The sequence below is a fragment of the Parus major genome, chromosome 9 (genome assembly GCF_001522545.3).
Source record: "Parus major isolate Abel chromosome 9, Parus_major1.1, whole genome shotgun sequence".
Lineage (NCBI taxonomy): Eukaryota > Metazoa > Chordata > Aves > Passeriformes > Paridae > Parus > Parus major.
In genome coordinates, this window is record NC_031778.1 from 8,677,310 (window position 1) to 8,696,469 (window position 19,160).

The following is a 19,160-nucleotide window of genomic DNA, read 5'->3' on the forward strand; positions in this document are numbered from 1 at the left end:
AGAGCAGGGGATGCGGAGCGCAGGGGATGCGGAGCTCAGGGGATGCGGAGAGCAGGGGATGCGGAGCTCACGGGTTGCGGAGCGCAGGGGCTGCAGAGAGCAGGGGATGCGGAGCGCAGGGGCTGCGGAGCTCAGGGGATGCGGAGAGCAGGGGATGCAGAGCGCAGGGGATGCGGAGCTCAGGGGTTGCGGAGAGCAGGGGATGCGGAGAGCAGGGGCTGCGGAGCTCAGGGGATGCGGAGAGCAGGGGCTGCAGAGAGCACGGGCTGCGGAGCTCAGGGGATGCGGAGCGCAGGGGATGCGGAGCGCAGGGGATGCGGAGAGCAGGGGATGCGGAGAGCAGGGGATGCGGAGCGCAGGGGCTGCGGAGAGCAGGGGATGCGGAGCTCAGGGGATGCGGAGAGCAGGGGATGCGGAGCTCAGGGGATGCGGAGAGCAGGGGATGCGGAGAGCAGGGGATGCGGAGCGCGGGTGTCTGGCACCCTCTAGGGAGTAGCACACGAAAAACCAACTCACAGGCGCTGCCTCCCGACTTCACCTCTCAGCCTGGGAGCAATCGCTACAGGCACGGGAGGAAAGGAAAAAAAGTCACATAAGCACAGAAACAGGCTTCCCATGGCTGCCTGTGCTAGCGCTGCCTTTCTCTTCTCGATATTCCTCGGCTCCTTCTCGTTGATGGCTGGTGCCAAGTGTTACACAGACGTTGTGTGGAAGACTCTTAATTGCTACCCCACTGTACACGGCCAAAATACAGCTTTCCCCCATTAGATCTTACATCAACAAATTGCAACCACTTGACAAATTAGAAAACAAAGTTTTTGTTTAGTACTGGTGTAAGGATTTCCAACAGGCTGATGACAGAAGTTGGTCTAGGATCCCTCTGGAGCTTCAAACTCTAAAGAGGTTTCTCAGAATATTCTCTTTACACAAAAAGTGAAATAAATCTCTAGTCTGTGTGCAAGTAGTTTCTACGTTCTTATTTTCAACTGAGATGAAGCACCCTGCTAATTTTCAAGAAATTCCTCACTTTGAGAGGTAGTTTTCCACAATTACAGTCCCTGTGAGATCAGTGAGATTATTCTTAGATCAAGTAAAATGGAGAACTGCAAACCATAGGCAGTGATGAAAACCTCCTTATTTCAATGTACTTCAGTGGCTTTCTGGAGCTAGCACAGAATATTCCAAAAAAGCAGCTAAGAGCATTGTTGTGGCTTCCTTAAACATGTAACAGGAAAAGAAAATCTTTGACTTCAAACCAGGAAAAATATCTCCTTAACCTACAAAGCAAATGTTTGTTTGTTTTTAAAAAGAACTTTTATTATCCCATAAAACTGGTGGGGAATGAGTTGGAGCTACCAAAATGAATCTTTTCTTTGGCACACAGTTAAATAAAAACAAAATGTATTAAGATAAACTCTGTGAAGAGTTTTCACCAGAAGTTATAATCCTGGCTGAGCCTACACTTCTAAATCAAAGATTTTACAGATCAGTCACAACAGGAAAAAAACAGCCACCACTCCACTGGTTCCCCAAAATTACTTGTAGCAAATTATTATCCTCTTTCGGAAAGATACACATTTAACTTCCACACATCCCCTCAAACGGCACTAGCAACAGCTGATCCTGTTTCCAGGTGACCTCCACTTCACTAGCCCAATGGGAGAGGGTCAGAAAAATGAAACTGGCACAGAGGGAAAAAACCCCAGAAAGACCACAGTGCCTGTTTTCACTCTGACATGTTGGTTTTGTGACACTCCCTACAGCTGAAACAGAGTGCTACTTGTCTGTTACCTGTCACAGTCCAAGATCTCCATGAAATGTGTAAATTCCAAAGCCTTTTGTCTAGATGTTTCACAAATCTATTTTAAAGAACAAAACACACACAACTACACAGGAAGACATTCTTCCCACAGAAGAGCCAATGCATTTGCAATCTCCATTTGCTGCCCTGGCACCAGCCCTGACACTTTTGGATACCCTGGAAAGAGAACCAAGCAATGGGGAGAGCAGGCAGGAACATCCCCACACACAGAGGTGTCAGTGGCCACTAACGAGGTTCTGAGAGCACGAAGTGGGTTTGGATGAGGCGTCATTTGTACAGCAATGTTCTCTATGCTGAATGGCCTGAACAGGACCATGGTTTAATAAACTACCACTTCTTTAAAATATGATCAAAGGCCAAAAAAAACCACTGCAAAACCTCTCACCCACATCCACAAACTTTGGACAAGAGCCACAGAAATCTTTATTGCTGACACTGCATCCTCAGGATGTGCAACCTATTCTCTATTTCTGTAACAGCCACAGCTTGCCATAATCCAGAACTAGTATTTCTGTCCAAATACAGGCTAGAAATACAGAGCAAACACAAACAGAGACAAAGAGAGGCTGGAATTACTTTCAAAGAGACCACTCAAATCTGGACTAAAGCAGAATTTTAGACAGTGATATCTTGGTAGAAAATGCATTTCTTATTCTAATTGGCCTCCAAGCCAATGACATCCTTGTATTTACAACCCAGCTAACAACAATAACAAAATCCAGAACTGCTCCATAACCAGAGCACTTCCAGCCTCTAATTCTTGGACCAGATATGTCTTCTTTGGGTCACAAGAGAGCCTGCAAAGGAAGGTATGTCTTGGCACACTCCAATCTACTCATACACTCCTTTTGTTTTCAAACAACACACTTGAGTAAGGAAAAAAAGCCCATTTGAGGAATTTCAATAACATAAATGAATTCTTTTATTTAATGTTTTCCATATTTTTTAACAAGGTAAAACTAATGGTTTACAACCAAGAAAGAGTGAATCAGGTATTAAATGAACAGGTCAGGCTTCATACACAAATGCCACAGATTACACAGGAGAAGTCTGAATTCAGGCCACACCAGATAAGCTAGAGAAGCAGCAAATATTGATTGCAAATGTACACATGGTAAAAACATTTTCAGAAATGTGTGGAACTCAGTGGCAGGCTGGATGGCATCTTCACCTCAGTCACAGCCTTCCAGCACAGTTTCCCATTCTTCATAATATCAGCACTTAGAATCACTACCTGGGAGCTAAGCATGTTTCTTTATTTGTCTGCATGAAAAATGAAAAAGAACCCAAACTCCACCATTTTTTCCCCTGTGGATGAAGTCAGGCTGGAGCCGTACAGTCACTCATCTCTTGGCTCCCACTTTTGATATCCTTCATCTCTCTCAGATGCCAAACTGATATTACAAAAGTAATATCCAGCACCTCCTGCCTCTGAGTCAAGACTCTGTATGTGATAGAGGTCAGCAGTAATTCCCACCTGGCTCAGAACATGCTCTTCACAAAAGCCTTTTGGATTTTCAAGCCAAGAAAGCCCTTTCCAAAGTCCCTCACAAAAATAATGGCTGTCCCAGGGAGCCAGGAGTTTAGATGCCTAAAGCATTCCAAACTAATTTAATAAATTTTTAATTCAAAACATCAAATGCCTTGAAGCTAAGAATTTCTACTGCAAGCTGGGCCATCAGCAGCTGAAAACAGAGGAGGAAGAGCTGGAAGTAGAGGCCAATACCAAACTGATCATCAACTACCAACATGACACCAGCACAAGCAGAGTTCAGTGTAGTTCTGGAGATCATGAAAGGTACCTCTAGCAAAGGGAGTACTTACACTACTGTGTTTAAAAGTAATGACATGAATACTTGCTGAGCCATCGCTGAAAGTACATGAACAGGCCTGGCCACCTTCAAGAATGAACCAGCTGCAGAGCAGACCTGCCAAGGTGCCCAGGAAATTATGTAGCTGCTGTGCCCAGCTCTCAGATGCCCAGCACAAGTCCACTGACACACAGGATGGAGTTCTTTTGCAAAATCACCAAGACAGACAGGCTGGAGGAAATGCTGAGAAAAACACCTTTAAGAAATGAAGGCTGATGGAAAACCTTGCCAGTCTACATTCTCATAGGACACAGAGAAGAGAGGCTTTCCACAGAGACACAGCAGCAGGGGATGAGACGTGTGTTAGTGGATATTTCAATTAAATACAGTAAAATAAACTTTTAACTATGAAGGGTTAAAAGTCAAACACAGGAACAGGGCATCCTAGGAGAGTGAATAAGGTCCTGAGTAACCTTATCTCTCTGAAACTGCTTTGAACAGGGAGCTGGACTTGACAACCTCCAGAAGTTCTTTACAAACTGTTATTTCATGAACATGTAAGAACGTGGCTTATTCAGCCTAACAAATCAGAGCCTGAATTTGTGTCCTCTTTGGGACAGCCTCAAACACAACCATAGCAGAAGATCCACCTAAGCCAAAGCCTTAAACCAAAGGCTACAGGTGATGAACTGGCCATTTAGGCCATACAATTCCTCTTCACACAAGGCTCTGTTTCTAACCTAACCCAGAAATGAACAAAAGAGGCTCCCAATCAGCCTTCTTTCAACTCTAAGTCAACTGTACAATCCCTGCTTATTATTTCAAGGCAATTTCACTTTGAGGCATATGCAAAGAGTTCAGCCAGAAGCAAGGAACCAAAAGGAACAATCTCATTCAATTTCCGAGCATAAGCTTCTACAGCTGCAAAAGGGAAAATTAGGCATAAAATGTGGACAAAGTAAAAAAAGAAAAAAAGAAATGCAAAGTAAAATCTGTACATACAGGGCCAGCAAAAACTGTGTTGAGGTGCTGCTCTCCCATCACCCCACTCCCCCAAATACAGCAGCTGCAGATGTACCCTTGTATCTGGTCAGAAAAGATCCCACAAGAAGAATATGGATTGTTTCCACTAGCAGTATAATAATGTGGCTTCAGATTCCTTTTTCCTTATCAGTGCCAAGAATCCAAAATAAGGAAGAGTTAGGACTCTGAAAGTTTTTAAGGCTATAAATATTACAGAGCTGTCTTGATTTTTTTGTTTGTTTACATATTACTCCAAAAACCCTACCCAAATCTGACAGGTCCAGGGGCAGCCAGCCAAGCACCTTTTCCCAGTTTGATCATGTCAAGTATCACCAAACCATGACACTTCTTGGGCTAAAGCACACAGGGAAAAAATATTAATTTCTACAGAGAAGTCCACCTACAGAGAATCCTGCTGGCATAAACATCAGCCTTCACAGGACAGGGGAAGGGATTTGTGTGTATATAGTGCCAGATACCATAAGAGAAGTTATCCTCTTGATTACCATGTGGGGGCTGATTAGCCCCAAAACCTTTCCTTTCTTAGCACATCTAGAAGCTCAGGGAGGCTCACATTCCTCCTGCCTTACACCAGCCAAGAAGCCCAAGCTGCAGAATGGAACAGTGAGACCACCCAGACAACAGCATGGAAAAGAGACAAGGTCCCTCAGACCCACAGTGCTCACTGGGATGTTGTCACCCTTGCAGAACAGAGCAACTCAAACACAGCTCCTCACACCACCCAAGGAAGTGCCTGAGACCCACAGCTTTGCCCTTAACACCATGGAAAAGTAAAGGCACCCCAAAAAGCAAAACAAAACACACCAATCCAATCAAAAAGTATCCTGCCCCTTTTAGAAATATTATTGCTGGGCTTTTGTCACAGCACAACAATGTGCTCACTATATCAAACCAAGTAACAGCTATTGTAGCAGCTAATGGGTGACACTGTCCCCTGGACAGCTTTTCTGTACAACATGTGGCTTTCATTTAATGTCTCTTGTCAGGATTTCATTCCCTTTCTTTTATTTGACCTCCAGAAGATAATAAAATCATACAAAATCTAAAACTAACGAAACTTGGGTTTCTGGTATCCATTAACATTCACATCCACAAGGCTGTTGATTCAACAAAATACAAAATAAGCAAAGCCAGGCCAATTATAAGTTGTTTGGCCTGTATTTGTTAAGTTCTAACACAGTCTCTATAAACATATGTCTTCTGGTTGGTATTTCAGGAAGAAATCCTTAGAAGAATAATATTTTGATTAGTAACATGTGTGTTTTGAAAGACTAATACTGAACTCCAAGGGAGATTAAAATATGAGTAGAAACTATGAGCTAAGTACACATATGTGCAAAGAGCTTTCATTCTCACTGACTGAAATGTCTAGTTACAAGTAATTTATTTTTATTATTAAAGTCCTAATAGCCTGTGCTATTGACTCATTGTAAAATTAACTGATAGTTATGAAAATATCCTGTTTTTACAGAACCATGTTAGGACATAAAAAAAAAAAAAAAGAATTACCTAGTATATAACAGAAGTGATATCATTGTCTAGATTATTATGACACATTTCAAATGAACTTCCAAAGGATCCTAGTAATTTTAGGTAGTACCCAAATGTTGACCTCTTATGTTTTCAGTCTTTCAGGACTTCTCAATCAAGCAGGAAATAAAGATCAGCCAGATAGCATTTTTCAAGAAATCACAATTATTTACACTCACAAAGGTATTGATTTACTTCAGGGCATCAAGCTGTGGGCAACATGCAATTAGGTTTTTAAATAAATGTCCAACTTCCCAGACCACCCCCTCAGTCTTCTGCTGACAGCTGGCCATTCAACAGGGTTATGTTCCTAAGTAGTTCCAGTAGAAAAAGTGCAAATGCATAAGTAAATTATTTAAATTTTACAGAGTACACATGAGAACTTTAATCCAAAAGATTGTTTATAGTCATTTCTTAAGGAAGCCAACAATCTGGCTGTCTATGCTGCCAAAGCTTTCATTAGAACATCTATATCCAAGTGAAAATGCAGATTCCCTTTAAACACACCCCTTTTTCATACCAAGGGAAAATATTCTCAACTTTCTCTTAAAAATCAGATGGTAATTTAAATGCAGAGATAGCAATTGTTCATTTCTGCTGAAATTCACTCCAATATATAATTAGTGCTCTAATTAAAGTTAACAATCATTTATCACTTTCTGTGTAATCTTACAATTATTTCATGGTAACAAGGAGTTGCAGCCAACAGAAGAGCTCTCACCTCAATGTCATTTATGCTTTTTTCAAGCAGCTGAGCAAATTAGGAGCAGTTACAGCTAAATACCAAACACTGTCAGGCATAAGGGCAGACTTGGTTACAATTACTCACTCTCAGAATCAGTGCTTCACTCCTGATGTAGTAACACTAAATTCAACACGACTGCTCTTCACAAAAGATGAGGCTGGCAATTTGCTGAGGAGACTGCTGGGGCACTGCAGTGTCACTGGCACACACACACACTCCAGGAGTGGAAGCTACTGCATTTCCAGGGAGACACCTAGAGATGTCCTCCCCCCAGCACAAATGTGTCTGCAGATCTCAGCTCCCTGCGAAGCAGCACCCTCTGTCTTTCAAATCTCATCTATCACCATCTGATTTGGAAACAACCACAAGTTTAAAAGCCAGCCCCAAAAGTACCCTGATAGGAGGTACTACCCTCAGCAAGACATCCTGCTGAAGCAGTGTTCACACGACTGCCAGCCAGGAGGAACAGGCAGAGTGAAAGGTTAAGAGGTTCACCTCTGTCACACAGGAGCTTGGTTGGAAGGGACCTTGACACCCTGTGGACAGCACTTTCTTGGGGTCTCCAGAGACAAGGACACAATTCCTCTCAAGAAAGTAATGGAGAAGATGGATCTATCATCCTATTCCAAATATAAATTAATCTGGTGATCTGGGAAGATCAAATGGCACTACAATTATTACTTGACTTTGGACTGCTGAGGAATCTGGCATCTGCCTATGACACAGGACTTCTGGAAGCTCTAATCTGATCCAGAAGAGCAAGCCACACAAATGTGAGCCCATACTTTAAAGGCAAATATAATCCCACTTTCCAACTTGACTATGCAGACAGAAATCTGAAGACGTTACACTGCAGTCAAAAGAATTACAGCATAATTCTGTATTTTTTAACCTGTTCAATCTACTTAAAGGAACAACTAGATTTAAATTTGGCTGTCACTGGCATTGTCTATCCCACCGTAACAACAAATTTTGAAGCCCCAGATGGGTTAATATTTATGAGAAAGTCAAGAGAACATCAAACAGAACAGGAAACAGCATTTCCTGCCAAACTGTCTAAAAACAGTCATACCATCAGCACTGCACTTTGCTGGCTTTTATTCCTGTTATCTTACAGACAGACACAAAAAAGCTAAAAAATCTGCTAAGCTGAGCCCATGGTAATAGCAACTAGAATGTATTATTCCTTAGTCATGCCTCAATTTTCGTTTCTTTTCACACCCTTATGACAGAAAAATGTATTTGTAAAATTGTCCTTGTTAGCTAACGATAGCAGGATGTGTTTGGCACACTGGCTCTGGGGCATGTCTGGAGCTCTGACACGGGCAAAAAAAGTCAGACAACTCTGTCACATTATCTTTTTTACCTCACAGATGTTAACAACAACCAGCTGCATTGCAAGCTATGCAAGGTGGGTTCGGGACGGGCTGCTGGGGTGAGGACAGACCCAGCCACAGACTGAGCAGCAGCCCCTCATTGTGCATCACAGAGCTTCCACATCTCACTTCTCAAGCTCTAATTACAAGTCATTTGCAGACTCCTATTCTTGATCACATAAAATCTTCCCCCAAAATAAAGAAACTCAAATTTCTTATCTGAATCCCTGACAGATCCTTTAGGATTAGGAATGAGGATCTTCTGAAATACACACTGGGAAACACTGGTAGACAACAGAAACCCAGAAGCCTTGGGGCACAAAGACCAAGCAGAATAGCCCTTATACCTTATTCCAGCACATCTCAGTAGCCATCATCATGGAATTTAAATGCAAAGTTCTCGTTTTAAAACTCCCCAAACCAGGCATGCCACATTATTCCAAGGAAACTGATTTTAGCTCTATTTACTTGAGTCAATTTCAAAATCCATATAAATCCACAGATATATTCACACATCACAAATTGGAGTTGTCTTCTGCACTACACTGAACAAGGAACCACTGCTTCCTTTAAGGAAACAGACACAGGAAAAGTTTGTCTTTCAAGAAAAGTCACTCAGTATTATTTGAATTATATTTTACCTGGAGAACAGTCATTCAAATAGCAACTACCAATACAAACCCATGTTTTCAATGCAGAACCTCTCACTAAAGCCAGAAGAGGGGCCTATTACCAAAGCCAAAGGCTTTCCACTGCCAGTTTGGGGTTCAGAGCACGGCTGGGCAGAGCAACCCAGGGCAGCTGCACAGAGATATCTACTGGCAGGACTGGCAAGGAGCATTCCTGGAAGAAGTGGGTTTTAGAGTGGCACGGATGGCAGGCAAAGATAGGGTCCCTGACACAACTGACACACTGTTCCCTGCACAGAGAGGCATTAACAGAGGCTCTGAGACAAGTGGGAGAGGGACACAAAGCACAACGAGGATCCAGGACTGGAAGGGGTGAGGGCAGCAAAGCAGGGAGTGGGCAGATGTGAGAATGAAGAAATGAGAGAAAGATAATATTTAACTGCAACATACAGGCCACAGCTAGTGGTTTTGAAGGATTCTTATTGTAAGAAAAACTCTAAGAAAAAAAAGGAGATAAACATCATATTAAGATAAGTAAAATATTGTGTCCCACTCTACTACTGCTCATCCTTATTGCAACACAAGTAACTTGTAACATTCACATGAAAGCTCTCTGCAGTTTTCTTCTCACCCTTTCTGAGGAAAGAATAAATAGAAGGCAAAAAACATTTCATTGCCAACATCTCCAGGCAGCTGGAACTATCACTGCTGCATAAACCCCCACAAAACTATTATTCCATCTTCTTCCATTTCCAAACTAATTGGAGTTAACACATGGATTTGGTGTGTCACATGAGCTCCATTTCTCTTCATGGAAACAACTGGGTATACATTTGAAATATAAAAAGAAGCAGGAGGTTTCTGAAAGACATCTGAAGAAAAGTAATCACCTATCTTGACTACATTTTTTTCTTTTTTTGTTTATATCAGGGATTTCCTAACATTACAGGTTATTATTTGACCAGGAAAGCCAAATTTCTGTTCATGGATCTTCTGAACTTCTGTTTTGTAGGTTCTCTTAAAAAAACCTCCAAAACAGTTTTCATTGATTCAGGGGAAGCTATGAGGATAAATTAATGCAGCACTAAAGAAACCAGTATAATTCAACTCTACTTAATGTTGTACGACTTTGTTTCCATCAGTGTTCGCGACTTTAGCTGTTTAATGAAAGGGTGTCAGCAGAACAGAAGCACTGTGCAATCACAGAGCTCAAAGGAAAAAAACAACTGTTACTCATGTAAAAGGCAACTGTTGCCTAAAGTGAGATGCAGCTTTGGAACAGGCAGATGCTTTTTAGTAACTTGCTTTCAGAGGAGAGCTGTGCACGGTATTTAATGTCTGCATTGCTTCTGTAATTGCTCTCTATCCACTGCTGGAAGTCCACCTGCCACCCATGAATTGAAGGGGAAAATGTGTGCCTATATACTGACAACAGAAACATGATGGCTCAGCACATATTTTACTATGCATTGCAAATATGTGAATAGAAAAGGTATTCACACACCACATGATATTCTAGAATAAATATCAAAGTCTGCTCATGACTGGTTTTAATACTTACTCATCACTCCCTTTCTCTCTGCACACAGAATCAGAGGTGTGACTCAGGTCTTGTTTTCCCAAGGTCTCTCCCTGTCAACACACCATCATTCAGTATAGCAATCTTTCATGTATTTTGTTCCATATAGCTTAAAAGTTCAAAGCCACAAAACAGTTCTATCACAAGGATGGCCAAATTTAGGCCCCTGAGCCACTTTTGAGGCTTGAGACCACTTGAGGCTAAGAAAAAAAAAAAAAAAAAAAAAAAAAAAGGAGAAAAGAGAAGCCAGGAAAAAGGCTGTACACTTGTATCTTCAAAGAGAGACTGAGATTGCTACAAATACCACAAGTTATTTATGGCCTGTGAAATGCAACAGAGGCATTCCTAACAAAAGACATCAAGCCTGGCCCGTGCCATGGTACTTGCACAGCAGTGGAGAAAGCTCTTTCACAGGGCAGGCTCCAAAGATGACTTGTTATCTAAACACAGTCCAATCAATAGCCCCCAGGTGACTCCAGCCCAGCACTTTCACTCAAAGACTCAACAAGCTCTGAATCCTTTCTCCTGCACCTACCCAGAGCATGGAAAGGAGTTTGCTTCCAAAGGGGACAGAAGGGGGATGTGGAGGACTGGCATCCTGCCCTACCAGAAACAACATACATTTTGCACAGCATACACACTGGGTAGTGGCAGTCTTCCCTTCCTCTACTCTGTTGACTTTTTGGCTCAGACTCCCCCCAGGGCTGCCAGAGCTGGACTGAGGGGGAAAAAAGGCAGGAAGCAGAGAGTGGGGAAGGAGGAAGATGCAATGAGCACCTCACAGCAAAAGAAAAAGATGGAAAAAGTAGATTAAGGCTTCATTACATACAACTGTGGCCAGAGGGTAGCACAGCAGTTTTCCCCCTCCCTCTCCTCATGCCCCTCTGCCATGCACTTGTTCTGTCCCAGAGCCTGGCAAAAGCTCAGACCACAGGAGAATCTTCTCACACTTTAAAAATACATTTTCTTCAAACCATGTCAACCTCTGCCCCTAAACCATGAGAAAAACCCCAATCCAGAATAAAGATCACTGAGGAATTTGTATCAAAAGATAGGCACATTAACCCTTCAGTGAAATGTTCCAGGCAGCTTTTGGATAAAAGATCCTTCCAGGCCTTGTCTGCAGAGACATTGTGCTCCTCATGCAGGGAACTCTTAACTCAGCCCTAGAAAAGCAGAGCCATGTGTTACCAGACACTTCAGAGTCCAGAATTTCATTCTTGCCTATAAATTAGAAGTACATTCCTCAAAATTATCAACCTAAACATGGTTACCGAAGCAGGTACATCTAGCATGGAACAGCAATACATTTAGACAATGACAGTTTAAAAATTAAAATCCAAAGATAATAGATTTTCCTTTTGCTATTCTAGACATTCCTAGTCACTCTACTTTCAGAGAGAATATTTCTGTATTACTCTTGATAAACAGTAACACATGAAAAAAATGAAACCTTTTTTCCCCTCTATCATATCCAATTCAATTGCATTCATTAAATTTCATTATATCTACATCATTTAATTTAGGTCAACATGTCAAAGTAACCTAGGATCATGTTTTTTTTAAGTCAGCCAGCATTATTCTCCTACCTGAACAGCCCTTTTCAGACTCAGTGACAGAACTGCCCTCCACTTCCTCCACACTCCATGAAGGAAAAAGCAGGGAACTACACTGCAATTTAAAAGTCACTGCAATGCTGACAGCATACTAAGCTTCTGTACAAAGAGTATTATACAACTGCACAACAGCAACAGGAGAAGAAAGTCTAGCAGTAAGTTAATTGTTATTTATTAATATGTGCATTCGTAATTTAAAATGTAATACAGTGTATATTTCAACTTTTGAGGCTTCCTTTTTTTTCTCTTTGAGTCTGCAGAGATAAAACCTTGTTTCACAGAGGCAGCAGAAGACTCTTGTTGCAGGCAGGTATCCATCTCCATTTCCCATATTTTCCTGGGTTTCCAGTGACAGTAGCTGCAGTTCACACTGCTGTCTGCACAGTATGAACCCACACAGGTCACAAACATATCCATATTTCCCTATCTGATGTACTTTTACTTTTTCATCTCAAAACATTACACTGTGTTCCAAAACATGCAGTATTTGGGTTCCAGCTGAAAAGTAACTTTACAGTACCCAAGTAAAGAGGCTGGATGTTGACCCCCAGAATAAAGCTGGGATGGAGAGGCTGGGCAGCACCACCTACCCCCAGTGCTCCAAGGGAACAACTCCTATGTAAAATTTAAGAACAGAAATGCAACAATGACCTCTTCCTGTTTGTACCATCAAGAAAAACTAGTACCACAAATGACAAGTAATTAAAAAAACTACATATTTAAGCAATGCATTTATGTTGTGATTATCTATCACTGACATGAAGGAGAAAAAATAATAGACTACTGCCTTGAGCACCCAAACTAAAATATGGAGGAGGGGTAGGGAGAGCTGGGAAATTAAAATAATAAAAAATAAAGTTATAAAAAGCCTTCCCAACTCTGGAAGGCTTCAGTGACACACATCACCATTTAACACTAATGAGCTCAGTACCCTCCTATTACACTGCTACATGGAGTCTGTGCTCTGTCCAGAAAGGGACAAATTGAACAGAAGTAATTTACACTAAACAAGAATGCAAAGGACAGGCAGCCTTCAGTTTTCTTACATTTTACAAGAGGGGGAAAAATTTGCCCATGTCAGAGATGAGAGGAGTAGGGGGGACTATGAAGCCAGGCAAATTATGGGGCAGGACAGCCTGTGAGGGGGATAAACTTGGAGGCAATCATTCTACAGCTTTTACTGTAGATTTATTGCATGAACTTGTGCACTTAGCTCCTGGTGTTTTGTTTTTCTTATCAACAAAACCAGGGACAAAGTCAGCTTTTGCTAAAATAAAAATATACAGTTGTTATAAAACAGACACCAAGTATAATTTAGATTCAGAAAATTATTGTTGAATTCTGTGAAATGCAGGGAATCCTAAACTGGAAACATTACACTCATAACATGTAAGTCTTTGTGTAATAACCACATCTGTGTCACTACTTCATAGGCTTTTTGACCTTATGCTAGTAAAGTTGCAAACATGTTTTGTCTTCTGGAAGTGACATATGCAGAACTGCCTGCTATAAACCACAACAATCCTAAACTGTCTCTCTGTGTATCCATCCTCCTCCAAAGCCAACATAAGGCTTAATTTTCCAGCTTCTCTTTGCTACTGATGTTCATTCTCTCCCTCTCAAGACCCCTTATTTAACCTTGCAGGCAAAAGGAAAAAAAGTTAATGCAGCTTCTATAAACTGAGAGCAATTTGAGTTACTCAAACTGACTCACTTTCCATAAATTTAAAAGAAAGTGTTAGTCACGTGACAGATGCGAGACAACAGTAAAACCCTGCATTTAAATCCCAGTGCCTGGGTCTCCCCACCTCCTAAATGGCTGCCCAGGGGTGCACATTAATGGCTTATCTGCACAAGTTATTCACCAACCTGACGAAGCTTTCTCGCAGCTCTCTTAGTTTCTTTCCTGCGTTTTATCGTCTTCTTCAGCCTCTCCTTCCCCACAAAGTCTTTTCTTTTTTCCCCCATTTTCTCCAGTGTTTTTCTTCTTTCTAAACCATTTTCTTCCCTTCTCTGTCTCCACTCTCTCTGAGGCTCTATTCCCTTATCTCCTCTTCCTCATTTCTGCATCAATTTCATCGCCAGTGCCAGATGAAGTTCCTAGAATTGCTCAGAAGCAGACTTTGCCCCTTTTGTCTGCCTGCAGAGGAGGGAGCCTTGCAGCTGGAGAATGTGCAAGTAGTGCATTCTTGCTTGTACCCTTCGCTTGATTTGCCCTTACATCTGGGCTCCAGCAGCCAGTTGAAAGCAATCAGATCCTTGCCAGGGCCAGACCAAGTGTTCTTGGGATAACCCAGCTGAAAAACATCTACAGAATCACTCTTTGGACACTTCAACAAAAAATTGCTAATAAAGGAGACTATTTGCAAATAATGTGAGTCTTGTGCTTGAGCAAGTAAGGGATTTCACACAGGCTATAAATGATAGGCAAGTTTTTGAGTGTAGCTTCATGAACAAGGTTCACAGGTAAATTAAAAATATAAAGAAGTTATTTAATATTTCAACATTGCACAAGGTTGTCAACATTCTAAATATGACTGTCAGATTCTCTGCCCCGAGCAAACCCTAACTCATCTCAAATGCCATAACAGAACTACCAGCTCCAGACCTGCATGTGACACTCCCTTACCCTGGTGTCATGAACAAACTCTCAACCACTAGAACAGGATGAGGCTTTCTCTGTATGCACATGCTTTTAAGAATACTGTTTGTTCAAAACCAAGTTTGTTCATTTGGTTTTTTTTTCACAGGGAAATAGACAAAAAATCTAGTGGCTGGTGTGTGATGACAGTGCATGCACAATGATGTACAAGCACACAGTCTGTTTTGGGTACAACACCACCAGAGACTCACTGCCTTTATAAATGCATTACTTTGGGTTCACCCTGGACTAACAGTAGACATCAGAACATCCTCAGGAGAAAGGAGTCTTTCACAGTCCAGTTTCTGTCCTTGAAGTAGCTCAGGTAACACTGTACCTTCTGACCAGATGAGGTTTTCAGTGTTATTTTATTCACAACATGGAAGTACAACCACATAACGAGAACAGGCCATACAGAGTAGGCACAGTCAAAGCTCTGGTATCACTATCCAGGTACCAAGGCAGTGGGTGCTCCCTGAGAGGCTGGAAACCACACACAGCACTCTTCTTGAGAGACTCCAACACACCACTGGAGTCACAAACCAGCTCATTACCCACACAAAACAAGAAATATACAACCAAAATATAAACAGAGGTATTATTTGTAAAGTACATACCACATAAAAGACACATGGGAAACTAAGGGGATCTAGTCTTTCAGGGAGGAATTCAGGGAACTTCAGGGAGGAATTATGGTGGCCCCAGGTAAGGTAGAAAGGAGAGGAACCCATATGGAACAGAACAGAGAGCCATGTTATCCAGCCTTCCACGTGAGAGATCCCAGTACTCAGGGACTGGGCATCACAACTCTCTGTGCTTGGCTGCAGCAGGATGGAAAGAAACCTCTGCCAAAAAAAAGACACGTGGAGCAAGAGCCCAAGTCCAGACTGCTATTAACTTGTTTAACGATGGAAGAGAGATGAGGAGCAAGACCTGCCACAGCTCTTTTATAAAAGCAATGTCACAACACTTTATGTAAAGGATGAGGACTGCAGCCAGCAGTACTTAGCCAAATTAATTGGGATCTGGAAATAATAGTATAACACAAAGTTCAGTACTAGCTAAGCAGTTAGCAAGCTGATTTCTAGGAGCCCTGACTGGCCCAACCCCATTTTTAAAAGCCTCCAGTAACTGTGTCTGCAGTGACAGACACAAATGAAGCAACAGACATATTAATTTCCCTTTCTTGTGCACAGCTATTCATGGGCACACAGCTATTCTGGGCAGAGGCAGCTAGTGTTCACAAAGCAACTTTCAAACAAGTGTTTGCTATTGGAAGAGACAAAGAATTTCACATCAAAGTTTCAAAATACAATAAATTATTTACCTTCTAGATGATGCTGATCTATTTCACCAGCTAGTTTGGTGAATTGCCATTACTACTTGAAAGCTTAAGGAGGCAATGGAAACAACCTGAAGTCCAGCCATACACCATCAACACCTCATAGCACCACTCCTCCTACCTGCTGAAGAGTTGGGTAATTAATGTAAAATGTGTTACTTCTGCCAAAACACTGCAGCTACTACCCCCTGCCAGAAAGGTATACACATATATTCCACCTTCAACCTGTTTTTCCACTTTTTATCTGTCAGGGCACTGCAGAAGTTCCTCTCTTATACAACACCAAATGACAAACATCCTTACTTTTGCCAACTCATTTTTCCTGATTATAATGGCACCTTTTTTCTTACAAACAGATTTGTGTGCTGAACACTAGCAATAATTAAATGAATAAGTGATCAAAAGTAAAGGTGAAGGACACAAAAGAAGAAGCAATCTATATGAAGACAGTAAAGAGCAACAAGACACAACACTTTTCTCTAAGACAGTTTAGACATTTAATCCCTATGCTCCTACTGAACTGAAGGGTTGCACCTAGAGCAGGTGCAGTCCAAACGTTACCAGCAGAAATCCAGCTGCAACTCAATACAGGACATGCACAAAAGCAGTACCAGCAGGCTTAATTCTTTGCTCTTTGCACATAATTCTTTACACATTACACGTTTATGCTTTCCCTCCTTTGTGGCTGCCAGTTATTTGCAGACTCTTGACAGCAGCTGAGCCAACTTTCAGGACACTTCAACACAAGCCAGATTTAGTATAACTGGAATATAAGGTGCTGATACAGCCAGAGCAAGATGTGATGAGAGCCAACAGGCCTCACTGAATACACACAATTTTTCTCTTCTTTGAGAATATTCACTCCTGGTACAAAATGTCAGCTGAAATTCAGCCAGAAATTTCAGGTTCTGTGGGACTTTCTTACAAAAGCAAGACAACAACTTTACTGCAACAGCTGTGCCATCTCTGCATCCCTGAGTGCAAGGCACAGAGGCTAGAGGGAACCCTAGCACACCTCAGCAGACCTGCCACCCTGGCATTCTGTGTTACAGATCCAGAGGCAGCAATCATTGCCCAGGACAGAACAACACAGCTCCACCTGGCAGCCCCAGAACTGCAACCCTGGTACATCTGCCAAGAGATCTGCCTGTTAGCCAAGACACCATGGTTAATTCTGCCCAATCTAGCTGATGTAGGCAGAAAAGATTTAACCCCGAAGGGAGCAGCTTTGTTCTCCGTCATCAGACCTCAGCATAAGGCATTTTATAAAACTTTGCCTTTCAGAGGCAATATTACTGACAACCGAAAAAAGTATGGTAAAAAGATGGTAACTTCATTAAATTCCCCAGAGCCATACATATTCAACACAGCAAGTAACTCAGACTTCAGAACCATTGTGCCTGCTGGTGAATAAAACACATCTGGAAGTCCCTAAGTGATCCCACTGAGCAGTATAAATGAAACCAGAATTTGGTCTGGCATCTTCCAATCTTAACTTCAGTATCTTTCAAAGACCATCTTTTCAGATCTGACTGTATTTGCCTCAGATATTGCATCAAAAGCCCTGATGAAATCCAGCACCAGTGTATTTCATCAGTCAACAGGAAGTCTTACAGAAGACTCACAGAAGTGGCAGATGATTTTTGTCACCCTGAAACAAAACTGAAGTTTTGATGTTATAAAGACAGATTGAATAAAATACAATGTGAATACACAAGGAGTAATTAAGTCCTATATTAAGATAGCAGTATAAGATTTGTTAGCAACACAATAAAAACATCACTCTCCTCTAAGGAAACAGACCATCAATTTCAGATTTGCTTCATCAATTTCATTCTGTTTTGTTTCTGCATTCTTGCAGCAAAGACACAGCAGAGTAAAATATATAGCTAACAGAACTTCATTTGTAAAACTCCAAGATGCAGTGAAACAAGATAAGAGTTTAGCTGGTACCTGAACTGAAACACACCCTCTTGGGGGACAGGTACTTGGTAGGGTATCTGGTCAGAGCCCAAACCAACCATGAGAGTTCCTTGAGGGTTTCCATTAAAACTCCATCAGTGTAGTGCATCCTGTTTGATAATGAGTCAAATTCTGATCTGTGTACCCAGCAGGCAGGGCCAGGTAAATCTGTTGGTGGTGCAGCTGTAGGGATGTTTCGGATTTGACAAGAGCTGATAGCGTGTACTGCTATTGTGGAAATTCAGGAGAGACATGTAACTTCTTCTAAGTTTTCAAAAGTCAGAAGTTTGGGAATGCTTTCTGAAGACCTCCAAAGATGACTGTAAAAGCACTTCAAATCTAGTGATGTAAAGAAAACAACTCCTAGTTGGTGTACAGGTAACTGGGAACTGTGAACTGGCTGTTGTCTAAGAACAGCTTTAGCACAGGTGTCCATTTGTACTAGGCAAGACCCCTCAAAAGATATAAAATGCCCACTAACTTTATAGGAATGCAGTTGCAGAATTGCTTTTGTTTTGTGCAGTGAGAATGTATTTACATTCTCTGTAGGCACTGCTGTGGGGTAAACTTTGATGAGTGATGACCTTTCACTTACAACTTTCCCGCTACTTCATGAGCTGTGTTGTCTGAAAAACTAGAAAGGGAAAATATTTATCTGAATTAAATGATTCACAGAAATGATATGCTTAATCATCCAAAGAGTCATATAAGTCTCATACCACATAGCTTTCAGTCCAAAGGAATCTTAATATCCAAATGGCTAATAAACCAATCATAGATGCTTAGAGATTTGAAAGCGCCAGTGGGTATTTCACTGTGAACCCTTAACAATTTGCTACCTATGCCTCTCAGCTACAGACTTAGGTACAACTATGTCACGGAGGAGAAAACTCCACTGATGGAGAGGCACGGGCCCTGAAGCCTCACGCAGTGCGTTTTAAAAGCGAATGCAAGTAGGAAGAACAGGTCTGTGTTTCTGTGGCATTTTAGGCTTCTTGCGCTGGGTTTCCAGTGGAAATCCCGGGGAATCCCGCCGCACCCCCCCCTCGGTAGCGGTGGTGAC

At 41.8% G+C, this 19,160-nt stretch overlaps 1 protein-coding gene across 2 annotated transcripts in view; it reads right to left on the reverse strand.

The window, feature by feature from the left end:
- The window catches only part of DOCK10 (dedicator of cytokinesis 10), a 141,229-nt gene extending 126,900 nt beyond the window's left edge, over positions 1 to 14,329 (reverse strand). For both annotated transcript variants that reach the window (XM_019007829.2, XM_019007826.2), the window contains exon 1: positions 14,022 to 14,329. In XM_019007829.2, the coding sequence (XP_018863374.1) occupies positions 14,022 to 14,120 (99 nt within the window). In that variant the 5' untranslated portion in view covers positions 14,121 to 14,329. The remainder of the gene's footprint in view (positions 1 to 14,021) is intronic.
- Between the last annotated feature and the right edge of the window lie 4,831 nt (positions 14,330 to 19,160).